Raw genomic sequence first — 13,656 nt, forward strand, 5'->3', positions numbered from 1 at the left:
AGTCCTGAAGCCATGACAGTCAACAAGTTTGGGACAGTTTTGACAAAGTACAGTTGAGTTACAACAGCTTGATGGATGATGGTGAACCATGTAAAATGGCCATCACACCATATCCACGTCGTTCAATGAAACCTAAAGCTTTTAGTAACTTTTAATCGCTAAGGTCTTTAGCTTGTTCTGACCAAATTCCAAACTGATCGGATTAATTCCCGAGGAGGAGTTCGTAGTACAGCACCTGGCAATCGAAAAAAAACACGACAAATTCATACAAAATTCTAAATGGCTGACTTCCAGTTGGGTTTAGAGCATGGACCCCTTAGACTTTTTTTAAGTCTACATGTGATACATCTGCTTACCAAATTGTATACATCTAGGTGAAACGTACTGCGAGGGCTGCTTCGTTGACATTTTTTAGGGGGCGCTATTGAGCCGATTTGCCACTCTGAACCAATAAAATCATATTATATAACTACATTTTGGGCTTTAAATGTGTATGCCAAGTTTCCTTATGTTTCGAGCATTTTTAGCCTCTCAAAAGCACCTTCGATTTTCACGGCAACAGCAATCGACGAAACATCAAAAGCTTCATGAACTGGCATGATGAACTTCTTACATTTGTGTGGAACTAACTTGATGTTGATCTGATTAACCTACTAAGAGAAACAAGGCAAAGTATAAAGACTTTAACTTACTGTTACCAGTAGGTGGCGCTGTGACTATGTGAAATCTGGTAAAGATCTGATGATGTGGAGTCGAGTTACATCAGTTTATTCGTTCATGGCGAAGGATTGAAATTCGGCGAGCCGCCACGTCGCCGCCCTTCAGTAACTTCTTACAATCTTCACAATGAAGCGTTTATTTAACCGATCATTTTAACACACGTGATGTTATAAGGTCGCTTATTTTGTTTTAACATTTGTATCGATGATATTCGAGTGAGTTAAAACCCATCGGCACGCAATGAATCTTGGGATATACTGGGCCGCGAAGGATATATCAGTTGTGTCCTCCGAATCTGGGACCAGAAGGCTGCATTTGAAGGAGTCTTCGAAAACATGCGAAATGGGACAGCCTAGTCGCAGCGCTGTGACGTAACCGGTCTACGAATGCAGCCTCTGAAGGATGCAGCCCCTGAATTGAGACACACCTTGTGTAATACATGGACGTAGTCTCAGTAATTATCTGAATTGAGACAAAGCTGTAGTCTTGTTCGTCCGTAAAGTTGTAATCGAATAAAAAGAAAATAATGGTCAAGGCAAGGCAAGTTTATTTGTATAGCACATTTCAACAACAAGGTAATTCAAAGTGCTTCACATAAAACCATTAAAATCATCAAAACATAAGGCAAAAGAAAAGGAGATTTAAAAACATGAAGTAGACCGGTCCCAGATGACCTGAGGGGTCGGGATGGTTCATAAGGTAGCAGCAGATCAGAGATGTATTTTGGCCCTAAACCATTCAGTGCTTTGTAAACCAACAGCAGGATTTTAAAGTCAATTCTTTGTTGGACAGGAAGCCAGTGCAAAGACATCAGAACTGGAGTGATGTGGTCCACCCTCCTGGTCTTAGTGAGGACTCAAGCTGCAGCGTTCTGAATCAGCTGCAGCTTTCTGACGGACTTTTTACAGAGACCTGTAAACACACTGTTACAGTAGTCCAGTCTGCTGAAGATAAATGCGTGGACAAGTTTTTCCAAATCCTGTTGAGACATAAGTCCTCTAATCCTTGATATATTCTTCAGGTGATAGTAGGCTGATTTTGTAATTGTAATTGTCAAAATGAATCCAGCAAAGGTTATCCTTGGTTTTAGTCCCTAGTATGTGTCAAGCTCCAAAGACTAGATTCTACACTTCCACAGGGCAACACAGGAGTATTTTCTGTAATGCCTGATACATTCCCATGTTTTACCAACTCCACATTTCTGAGCTAACGCTAATGACATCATAATGACAAGCAGTTTTCGACTTTCCATGGTAATTGGCTAGCAGAGTGGTATGCTTGGCAAAACATGTCCTAGATCTTATATGTATGCACACAGATTAAACTAATATTGATATCCTGCAGAAACTGCAGTTTTCTTTTAATTGCTGGTTATTACCAAATTTAAGTTACACATTCTTTGATAAAGATATAAAAGTGTGCTTTGTCATACAGGTCAATGATGCTATAGGAATGGAATGGCCATGGATCTTTTTTACCACACTCATTCTGGTTGGCTCCTTCTTCGTGCTAAACCTCGTTCTGGGAGTGCTCAGTGGGTAAGAATACCCCAAACCGAACTACTTCCCATCAGTTCATTTATTTTACATAATCATGGTTTACTGTTCATTTAAGACTGTCATTTCTTCACACTGCTCAATGTGTTCTGTCTCTTTAGTTCATATTGTTTGTCTTGTTTCCAACTAGTGAGTTCACAAAGGAGCGAGAGAAGGCCAAGTCCCGAGGAGAGTTTCAGAAGCTGAGGGAAACCCAGCAGCTGGATGAGGACCTCAAGGGCTATATGGAGTGGATAACTCAGGCTGAGGTTATGGACAATGACCAGGAGGCACAGGGTAAGACACAAGGCACAGAACACAATGCCGGTTGAACATAATAGAAAAATTATACAGTATATAACATGCCAAGGAAATGCTTTATTTTGCAGCTGTCGGAAACATTACTAGCATTCAAGATATGCATAAACCCAGTAGATTAACGTTGCTGTAAATATAATTTTTTTTGTAGTGCCACTCTGGTTGACATTCACTAGATGGCAATTTTTCATTTTTTCTTTCAACTGCAGCAATATTCTTCAGTGCAGTTCTGACCCAAATATAATTTAGTGCTAACATTCACTGGAAATACTTCCTCTGCCTTTTATCCTCTGTGTCTATATGTGGTCAGGGAAGAAATGGGTAGTAGGTACTCACTAAGTAATTTAATCAGTTGGAGACAGCCTCAGTAGGGGTCCCGATGTTGATGGCCCACGTTTCAAATGGTTTGTGTCCGGGCTGTAAGGGGTAGACCATAATCTTTCCAGCTCGCTTCAGGACCCTGGAAGGATACAGGGCTTGTAGGACTGGAGGGATGGCAGATAGCTGCCACTAATTTTCTCAGAGGACCAAATTATATGCTTAAGTCTGCCCTAGTCCTTGGAAGTGGCAGCAATGTACCAGATGGTGATGGAGGAGGTGAAGTTGGACAGTGATTGACTTTGACAAGTTTAACTTCTGCTGCTACTTCAGCTTCTGCACTTCAGAAAGTATAATCTCTGCTGTGCATTCATGGTAAGGGAGCTGATGTTCAGCTCCTAGTTGAGGTCCTGGGTGATGGTGCCAAGGAATCAGAAGGAATGGGTGATGGAGGCGGGTGGGGCTGGGCTGTTTCTGAAATCCACAAACATCTCCACTGTCTTAAAAGCATTGAGCTCCAAGTAGTTTTGGTTGTACCTGTTCACCAAATGGTCAATCTCACACCCGTAGGTGGACTCATCTTTATCACAGATGAGTCCAATGAGGTGAGAGGTGAGAGACACATTTTTGGAAATCTGTGATGATGGTTAGAGAGTCTAAGGGTACATTCCAAGTCTCTAAATTGCACCCCCGTTTCCGTCATTTCCTTGCATCTTATTCCCTCCCACCAGGGATGTATGGAGAGACGTAAGGAAACCATGCAAGGGGAGAGGAAACGAGGAAATATGTTTCAACATAAATTGAACATTCTGTCCTTTGAAGCGTCACGTGAAGCGACCTCTGTTTCTGATTACGGCAGCACACAGGAGAAGTTTCCCTTCACGGTTTTCTGCAAGAAAGGGTTTGATTTTAACTCAAACCATGATATTTTTCTAAACCTAACCAAGTAGGTTTGTTGCTTTAATAATATATATTATACCGAGAGCCCCCTTTAAAAGGGGCTAGGGGGGGCGACAGAGTACACACATGTAGTACAATTCACTTTTGCGAAACAAATAAAATTATATTTTATGACATATCATATACCTATGTAACGAAGAAATTCTGGGCGAAACAACCATGGGTAAGCAGAGTACCCATTTTACTCACTCAAAACACAGTTATACACAAACTAATTCAATCAACTAGAAGATTTACCACAATATCACGTATTTTTCGCCACGAATCGGCGACCTATCCACTCCGTTTGCATATCCCAACACAACGCTGGCCACTATCATGGCCGATGCATCGATCAGAAAGCACGAGGATTCGACCGCGAATCCACCCATAGCTTCTAAATTCCTCTCCGTGAAACCATTAAAAAGTTACAGCCAGAAAGCCAACGAACAACAAACAACCAAACAAACAACGAAATTTAAACGCGTCGTACCTTGAGATGATTTTCTGGAAGAAAAGCGCTGGTAATTGACGGTAATCCGTTTCAGACATGTTCTCTCCGTGTTCCTTTGTGTGTGTGTGAGAAAATGGCGCATCTGGGTGCAAGTATGATGAAATGGTCGGCATTTTAGGCTTGGGGGTGGCTAGGGAGACCAGACGTCCGGATTTAGGCCGGACAGTCTGGATTTTCAATGCCCTGTCCGGCGTCCGGCGCGTATTTGTCCTCCTTTTTGGAGTTCCACTGGGCCTAAAGAGCCGCGCGATAGAATATTTTGCTGGAACGCAGTCTAACAAATGATTGGTTAAAAGCGTTGTCAAATAAATATCCGATAGGCTTAGGTTAGGTTCTAGCCCTATATCATTGGTTAAAAACGTAAACAAGGCTCCGTGTGCTGGCTACGTCACATCTACGCACTGAGGCCGACTGACAGCTGATCAACTATTTGGTGAGTACACTAGTCTTATGTTTTATTTCCCAAACAGACATACACTATGATGATGTTGTGTCAGTGGCATCCACTTGATATGATGCAGTTTGTTTGCTGTGTATTTAATTGAGCAAATATAGGCTACTAATTTCCTGTAGGAAGCTCTTAAGCCAAATTGATTTCTAATGCAGCATTTTGATTTTATGAATGGGCTCCATATCATATGAATATTCATTGGATTGAAAACAATACAGATTTTTTAATGCTGATAACAGTATTGTTGCTATGTTGTTATGTGTCCCTGCAGGAGATGAACAGGCCCAGGCGTGGGGGGGGCTTGGCGACCATGATGACCGAGGTGCTGTTGAGCTTCTGCTGAGGGTGAAGGTGGAGTTTGCTTGAATACAAGTGGACTGCTGCACACATACACGGATGAAGACACTGCACACAAGTCCCCAATAGACTGAATCACTTTAGAAATATTTTTTGGCTCAGTCTGCAGTTGTTTTTGGAATATATTTTTTCATGAGGATATTATGTACTGCCTTTTCTTAAGTATGTTAGTATTCCGTGTTACTGTGTTCTTTTATTCCACAGAAAAGCTGCACAAAGCTTTTCTGTGACCAACAAAGGTCCCAAGGCCAAAGTCCAGTCCTGTTTTCAGTGATAAAGTTTCTCTTACACTTTTAAGGTGACATTTCAGAAAAAAACCTGTCCCTATTGGAAATGCGTCTGTTTTTTTGCCCTATTGGCTTTGGTTGTCTCTTTTCGCGTCCTGAAATATGTCTCCAGCACGCCTCTGTCCATATGTGGCACAAAGCTCGGGTGTCGGATTACACAGGATTTACATTTGTTATACTGTGGTATTGCTACCCTGACTTCAGAAAAGGATCTGAATACCTCTTCCACTTCAACATTAATTATTTGTTTTACAGCAACCATCAGTTGAACAGATAACATTCAAACTGGTGCGTTCAAGGACAGACATTCTGCATCCCTCTTTCTACCACTTGATCTGCCGATGGACAAATGAGTCTGATGAAAAAAGACACTGCACACAAGTCCCCAACAGACTGAATCACTTTAGAAATTCTTTGCTTTTGAGCCGTTAAATGTTGGTTTTCTTTATGCTTTTAAAACATTCATTTATCTGTTGATTATTTATTATTTATGTGACCTGTGATTTAATTTGTACATTTTAAGTCCACAAATGTTATGCTTTGTGGCACTCAGCACAGTGGTCAGTGTTTGAACACCACAATGTATTGAATAAATACAAATACTGTGAACAAAGACTTTTTGACTCTTTAAGACAATTTTTTCCGATTCTGTTACACATACATCATGTAGCAATCACACAAAGTTGTATTGTAGAGGGGAGCATGCCAGAGTCCGATGCAATTATTCACAGCTTCACTAAATACCGCAGAGTGTCCTCCTTTTTGGTGTTGTGGATATGGTCACCCTAAGGATGGCGCAGCACGGTTTGGGATTTTTAGATGCTAAAAAGTATGTCAATCTACTCAAGAGCCCGCCTACTGCTTTCCTGGGTCTCCTCCTCATTGAACAAGGTGTCACATGCTGAAATCCGCCAATCACAGGCTTAGAAAGGGCAACATAGACACAGACAGAGACGAGAACATTCCATGGAGGAGAGATATGAGCACCCCCAGAGAGCTCAAAGTGGCTCAAAATGATGCCAAACTGCTGTATGAGGATGTATTGAATATTAGTAGTGATAAAACAAGAATATATAGTTATATAGTGTCTAAAATTAGAATAGCACAGCGCAACAGCTGGTACCAAAAATGAGAATTTGGCTTGACCCTGCCTGACCTCTCCGTACTCAAACCTCTATAACCTTGGCCTGCTTCACTCAATCAAAGTAAAATTAGTTTGTGGAGACTTCAAACATGTTGTGCTATGATTGTGGCGTATTTTTAGGCTTGGATCTGCATTATTTCAAATAAATAATATCAATAAAAGTGCTTTTTTTCAGGCGAACCTGAAAACTTTCAATTTGAGCTGTTCCATCTTCATTTAGTATTAACCAGCAACAAATACTAATGGTAACACTTGTGAGATTTGCCCAGATGTGTAAATATCAGTGTATAACATAAAAATTATTCAAATAGACCTTGTAGTTAGAGATCTACACTCTCTTTAGTGTGGGTATGCAATTTTCGAGCAGAGGCCTAAAAATAGGGCTCGGGTTTAAGAGGGAAAATACACGTAAATTGTGAGTAAAGTGTCTTTATTCTTTGATCGCTGGGTCACCATCATCACCTGAGTTACAGCATCATAGTGATGAAGAGTAGAGCTGGGTCACCTTCATCACCTCTGAGTTACAGCATCATAGTGATGAAGAGTAGAGCTGGGTCACCTTCATCACCTCTGAGTTACAGCATCATAGTGATGAAGAGTAGAGCTGGGTCACCTTCATCACCTGAGTTACAGCATCATAGTGATGAAGAGTAGAGCTGGGTCACCTTCATCACCTCTGAGTTACAGCATCATAGTGATGAAGAGTAGAGCTGGGTCACCTTCATCACCTCTGAGTTACAGCATCATAGTGATGAAGAGTAGAGCTGGGTCACCATCATCACCTGAGTTACAGCATCATAGTGATGAAGAGTAGAGCTGGGTCACCTTCATCACCTCTGAGTTACAGCATCATAGTGATGAAGAGTAGAGCTGGGTCACCTTCATCACCTCTGAGTCACAGCATCATAGTGATGAAGAGTAGAGCTGGGTCACCTTCATCACCTGAGTTACAGCATCATAGTGATGAAGAGTAGAGCTGGGTCACCTTCATCACCTCGGAGTTACAGCATCATAGTGATGAAGAGTAGAGCTGGGTCACCATCATCACCTGAGTCACAGCATCATAGTGATGAAGAGTAGAGCTGGGTCACCTTCATCACCTCTGAGTTACAGCATCATAGTGAAGAAGAGTAGAGCTGGGTCACCATCATCACCTGAGTCACAGCATCATAGTGATGAAGAGTAGAGCTGGGTCACCTTCATCACCTCTGAGTTACAGCATCATAGTGATGAAGAGTAGAGCTGGGTCACCATCATCACCTGAGTTACAGCATCATAGTGATGAAGAGTAGAGCTGGGTCACCTTCATCACCTGAGTTACAGCATCATAGTGATGAAGAGTAGAGCTGGGTCACCTTCATCACCTCTGAGTTACAGCATCATAGTGATGAAGAGTAGAGCTGGGTCACCTTCATCACCTCTGAGTTACAGCATCATAGTGATGAAGAGTAGAGCTGGGTCACCTTCATCACCTCTGAGTTACAGCATCATAGTGATGAAGAGTAGAGCTGGGTCACCTTCATCACCTGAGTTACAGCATCATAGTGATGAAGAGTAGAGCTGGGTCACCATCATCACCTGAGTTACAGCATCATAGTGATGAAGAGTAGAGCTGGGTCACCATCATCACCTCTGAGTTACAGCATCATAGTGATGAAGAGTAGAGCTGGGTCACCATCATCACCTCTGAGTTACAGCATCATAGTGATGAAGAGTAGAGCTGGGTCACCATCATCACCTCTGAGTTACAGCATCATAGTGATGAAGAGTAGAGCTGGGTCACCTTCATCACCTCTGAGTTACAGCATCATAGTGATGAAGAGTAGAGCTGGGTCACCATCATCACCTCTGAGTTACAGCATCATAGTGATGAAGAGTAGAGCTGGGTCACCTTCATCACCTCTGAGTTACAGCATCATAGTGATGAAGAGTAGAGCTGGGTCACCTTCATCACCTCTGAGTTACAGCATCATAGTGATGAAGAGTAGAGCTGGGTCACCATCATCACCTCTGAGTTACAGCATCATAGTGATGAAGAGTAGAGCTGGGTCACCATCATCACCTCTGAGTTACAGCATCATAGTGATGAAGAGTAGAGCTGGGTCACCTTCATCACCTGAGTTACAGCATCATAGTGATGAAGAGTAGAGCTGGGTCACCTTCATCACCTGAGTTACAGCATCATAGTGATGAAGAGTAGAGCTGGGTCACCTTCATCACCTCTGAGTTACAGCATCATAGTGATGAAGAGTAGAGCTGGGTCACCATCATCACCTCTGAGTTACAGCATCATAGTGATGAAGAGTAGAGCTGCATCATAGTGATGAAGAGTAGAGCTGGGTCACCATCATCACCTCTGAGTTACAGCATCATAGTGATGAAGAGTAGCGTTGGGTCACCTTCATCACCTCTGAGTTACAGCATCATAGTGATGAAGAGTAGATATGCATCATAGTGATGAAGAGTAGAGCTGCATCATAGTGATGAAGAGTAGAGCTGCATCATAGTGATGAAGAGTAGAGCAGCATCATAGTGATGAAGAGTAGAGCTGGGTCACCTTCATCACCTCTGAGTTACAGCATCATAGTGATGAAGAGTAGATATGCATCATAGTGATGAAGAGTAGAGCTGCATCATAGTGATGAAGAGTAGAGCTGCATCATAGTGATGAAGAGTAGAGCAGCATCATAGTGATGAAGAGTAGAGCTGGGTCACCTTCATCACCTCTGAGTTACAGCATCATAGTGATGAAGAGTAGAGCTGCATCATAGTGATGAAGAGTAGAGCTGCATCATAGTGATGAAGAGTAGAGCAGCATCATAGTGATGAAGAGTAGAGCTGGGTCACCATCATCACCTCTGAGTTACAGCATCATAGTGATGAAGAGTAGATATGCATCATAGTGATGAAGAGTAGAGCTGCATCATAGTGATGAAGAGTAGAGCTGCATCATAGTGATGAAGAGTAGAGCAGCATCATAGTGATGAAGAGTAGAGCTGGGTCACCTTCATCACCTCTGAGTTACAGCATCATATTGATGAAGAGTAGAGCTGGGTCACCTTCATCACCTGAGTTACAGCATCATAGTGATGAAGAGTAGAGCTGGGTCACCATCATCACCTGAGTTACAGCATCATAGTGATGAAGAGTAGAGATGGGTCACCTTCATCACCTGAGTTACAGCATCATAGTGATGAAGAGTAGAGCTGGGTCACCTTCATCACCTGAGTTACAGCATCATAGTGATGAAGAGTAGAGCTGGGTCACCTTCATCACCTCTGAGTCACAGCATCATAGTGATGAAGAGTAGAGCTGGGTCACCATCATCACCTCTGAGTCACAGCATCATAGTGATGAAGAGTAGAGCTGGGTCACCATCATCACCTCTGAGTCACAGCATCATAGTGATGAAGAGTAGAGCTGGGTCACCTTCATCACCTCTGAGTTACAGCATCATAGTGATGAAGAGTAGAGCTGGGTCACCTTCATCACCTCTGAGTTACAGCATCATAGTGATGAAGAGTAGAGCTGGGTCACCTTCATCACCTCTGAGTTACAGCATCATAGTGATGAAGAGTAGAGCTGGGTCACCATCATCACCTCTGAGTCACAGCATCATAGTGATGAAGAGTAGAGCTGGGTCACCTTCATCACCTGAGTTACAGCATCATAGTGATGAAGAGTAGAGCTGGGTCACCTTCATCACCTCTGAGTTACAGCATCATAGTGATGAAGAGTAGAGCTGGGTCACCTTCATCACCTCTGAGTCACAGCATCATAGTGATGAAGAGTAGAGCTGGGTCACCTTCATCACCTCTGAGTTACAGCATCATAGTGATGAAGAGTAGAGCTGGGTCACCTTCATCACCTCTGAGTTACAGCATCATAGTGATGAAGAGTAGCGTTGGGTCACCTTCATCACCTCTGAGTTACAGCATCATAGTGATGAAGAGTAGAGCTGGGTCACCATCATCACCTCTGAGTTACAGCATCATAGTGATGAAGAGTAGAGCTGGGTCACCTTCATCACCTCTGAGTTACAGCATCATAGTGATGAAGAGTAGAGCTGGGTCACCTTCCTCACCTCTGACTTACAGCATCATAGTGATGAAGAGTAGAGCTGGGTCACCTTCATCACCTCTGAGTTACAGCATCATAGTGATGAAGAGTAGAGCTGGGTCACCTTCATCACCTGAGTTACAGCATCATAGTGATGAAGAGTAGAGCTGGGTCACCTTCATCACCTCTGAGTTACAGCATCATAGTGATGAAGAGTAGAGCTGGGTCACCTTCATCACCTGAGTTACAGCATCATAGTGATGAAGAGTAGAGCTGGGTCACCTTCATCACCTGGGTTACAGCATCATAGTGATGAAGAGTAGAGCTGGGTCACCTTCATCACCTCTGAGTTACAGCATCATAGTGATGAAGAGTAGAGCTGGGTCACCTTCATCACCTCTGAGTTACAGCATCATAGTGATGAAGAGTAGAGCTGGGTCACCATCATCACCTGAGTCACAGCATCATAGTGATGAAGAGTAGAGCTGGGTCACCTTCATCACCTCTGAGTTACAGCATCATAGTGATGAAGAGTAGAGCTGGGTCACCTTCATCACCTCTGAGTTACAGCATCATAGTGATGAAGAGTAGAGCTGGGTCACCTTCATCACCTGAGTTACAGCATCATAGTGATGAAGAGTAGAGCTGGGTCACCTTCATCACCTCTGAGTTACAGCATCATAGTGATGAAGAGTAGAGCTGGGTCACCTTCATCACCTCTGAGTTACAGCATCATAGTGATGAAGAGTAGAGCTGGGTCACCTTCATCACCTGAGTTACAGCATCATAGTGATGAAGAGTAGAGCTGGGTCACCATCATCACCTCTGAGTTACAGCATCATAGTGATGAAGAGTAGAGCTGGGTCACCTTCATCACCTCTGAGTTACAGCATCATAGTGATGAAGAGTAGAGCTGGGTCACCTTCATCACCTCTGAGTTACAGCATCATAGTGATGAAGAGTAGAGCTTGGTCACCTTCATCACCTGAGTTACAGCATCATAGTGATGAAGAGTAGAGCTGGGTCACCTTCATCACCTCTGAGTTACAGCATCATAGTGATGAAGAGTAGAGCTGGGTCACCTTCATCACCTCTGAGTGACAGCATCATAGTGATGAAGAGTAGAGCTTGGTCACCTTCATCACCTGAGTTACAGCATCATAGTGATGAAGAGTAGAGCTGGGTCACCTTCATCACCTCTGAGTTACAGCATCATAGTGATGAAGAGTAGAGCTGGGTCACCTTCATCACCTCTGAGTGACAGCATCATAGTGATGAAGAGTAGAGCTTGGTCACCTTCATCACCTCTGAGTTACAGCATCATAGTGATGAAGAGTAGAGCTGGGTCACCTTCATCACCTCTGAGTGACAGCATCATAGTGATGAAGAGTAGAGCTTGGTCACCTTCATCACCTCTGAGTTACAGCATCATAGTGATGAAGAGTAGAGCTGGGTCACCTTCATCACCTCTGAGTTACAGCATCATAGTGATGAAGAGTAGAGCTGGGTCACCTTCATCACCTCTGAGTGACAGCATCATAGTAATGAAGAGTAGAGCTGGGTCACCTTCATCACCTGAGTTACAGCATCATAGTGATGAAGAGTAGAGCTGGGTCACCTTCATCACCTCTGAGTTACAGCATCATAGTGATGAAGAGTAGAGCTGGGTCACCTTCATCACCTCTGAGTCACAGCATCACAGTGATGAAGAGTAGAGCTGGGTCACCTTCATCACCTCTGAGTCACAGCATCACAGTGATGAAGAGTAGAGCTGGGTCAACTTCATCACCTCTGAGTTACAGCATCATAGTGATGAAGAGTAGAGCTGGGTCACCTTCATCACCTGAGTTACAGCATCATAGTGATGAAGAGTAGAGCTGGGTCATCTTCATCACCTCTGAGTTACAGCATCATAGTGATGAAGAGTAGAGCTGGGTCACCTTCATCACCTCTGAGTTACAGCATCATAGTGATGAAGAGTAGAGCTGGGTCACCTTCATCACCTGAGTTACAGCATCATAGTGATGAAGAGTAGAGCTGGGTCACCTTCATCACCTGAGTTACAGCATCATAGTGATGAAGAGTAGAGCTGGGTCACCATCATCACCTCTGAGTTACAGCATCATAGTGATGAAGAGTAGAGCTGGGTCACCATCATCACCTCTGAGTTACAGCATCATAGTGATGAAGAGTAGAGCTGGGTCACCTTCATCACCTCTGAGTTACAGCATCATAGTGATGAAGAGTAGAGCTGGGTCACCTTCATCACCTCTGAGTTACAGCATCATAGTGATGAAGAGTAGAGCTGGGTCACCTTCATCACCTCCGAGTTACAGCATCATAGTGATGAAGAGTAGAGCTGGGTCACCTTCATCACCTGAGTTACAGCATCATAGTGATGAAGAGTAGAGCTGGGTCACCATCATCACCTCTGAGTTACAGCATCATAGTGATGAAGAGTAGAGCTGGGTCACCTTCATCACCTCTGAGTTACAGCATCATAGTGATGAAGAGTAGAGCTGGGTCACCATCATCACCTCTGAGTTACAGCATCATAGTGATGAAGAGTAGAGCTGGGTCACCATCATCACCTCTGAGTTACAGCATCATAGTGATGAAGAGTAGAGCTGGGTCACCTTCATCACCTCCGAGTTACAGCATCATAGTGATGAAGAGTAGAGCTGGGTCACCTTCATCACCTGAGTTACAGCATCATAGTGATGAAGAGTAGAGCTGGGTCACCTTCATCACCTCTGAGTTACAGCATCACAGTGATGAAGAGTAGAGCTGGGTCACCTTCATCACCTCTGAGTTACAGCATCATAGTGATGAAGAGTAGAGCTGGGTCACCTTCATCACCTCCGAGTTACAGCATCATAGTGATGAAGAGTAGAGCTGGGTCACCTTCATCACCTGAGTTACAGCATCATAGTGATGAAGAGTAGAGCTGGGTCACCTTCATCACCTCTGAGTTACAGCATCATAGTGATGAAGAGTAGAGCTGGGTCACCTTC

The 13,656-nt window shown here is 43.5% G+C and overlaps 1 protein-coding gene across 4 annotated transcripts in view; it reads left to right on the forward strand.

Annotated features, from left to right (window-relative positions):
• Positions 1 to 13,656, forward strand: part of LOC306775199 (dihydropyridine-sensitive L-type skeletal muscle calcium channel subunit alpha-1-like) — a 115,686-nt gene that overhangs the window by 12,867 nt on the left and 89,163 nt on the right. For all 4 annotated transcript variants that reach the window (XM_079265502.1, XM_079265505.1, XM_079265504.1 and 1 more), the window contains exons 7-8: positions 2,155 to 2,258; positions 2,407 to 2,552. In XM_079265502.1, coding sequence (XP_079121628.1) covers positions 2,155 to 2,258; positions 2,407 to 2,552 — 250 coding nt within the window. The remainder of the gene's footprint in view (positions 1 to 2,154; positions 2,259 to 2,406; positions 2,553 to 13,656) is intronic.

Source organism: Melanostigma gelatinosum, assembly GCF_949748355.1.
Source record: "Melanostigma gelatinosum genome assembly, chromosome: 3".
Taxonomy (NCBI): domain Eukaryota; kingdom Metazoa; phylum Chordata; class Actinopteri; order Perciformes; family Zoarcidae; genus Melanostigma; species Melanostigma gelatinosum.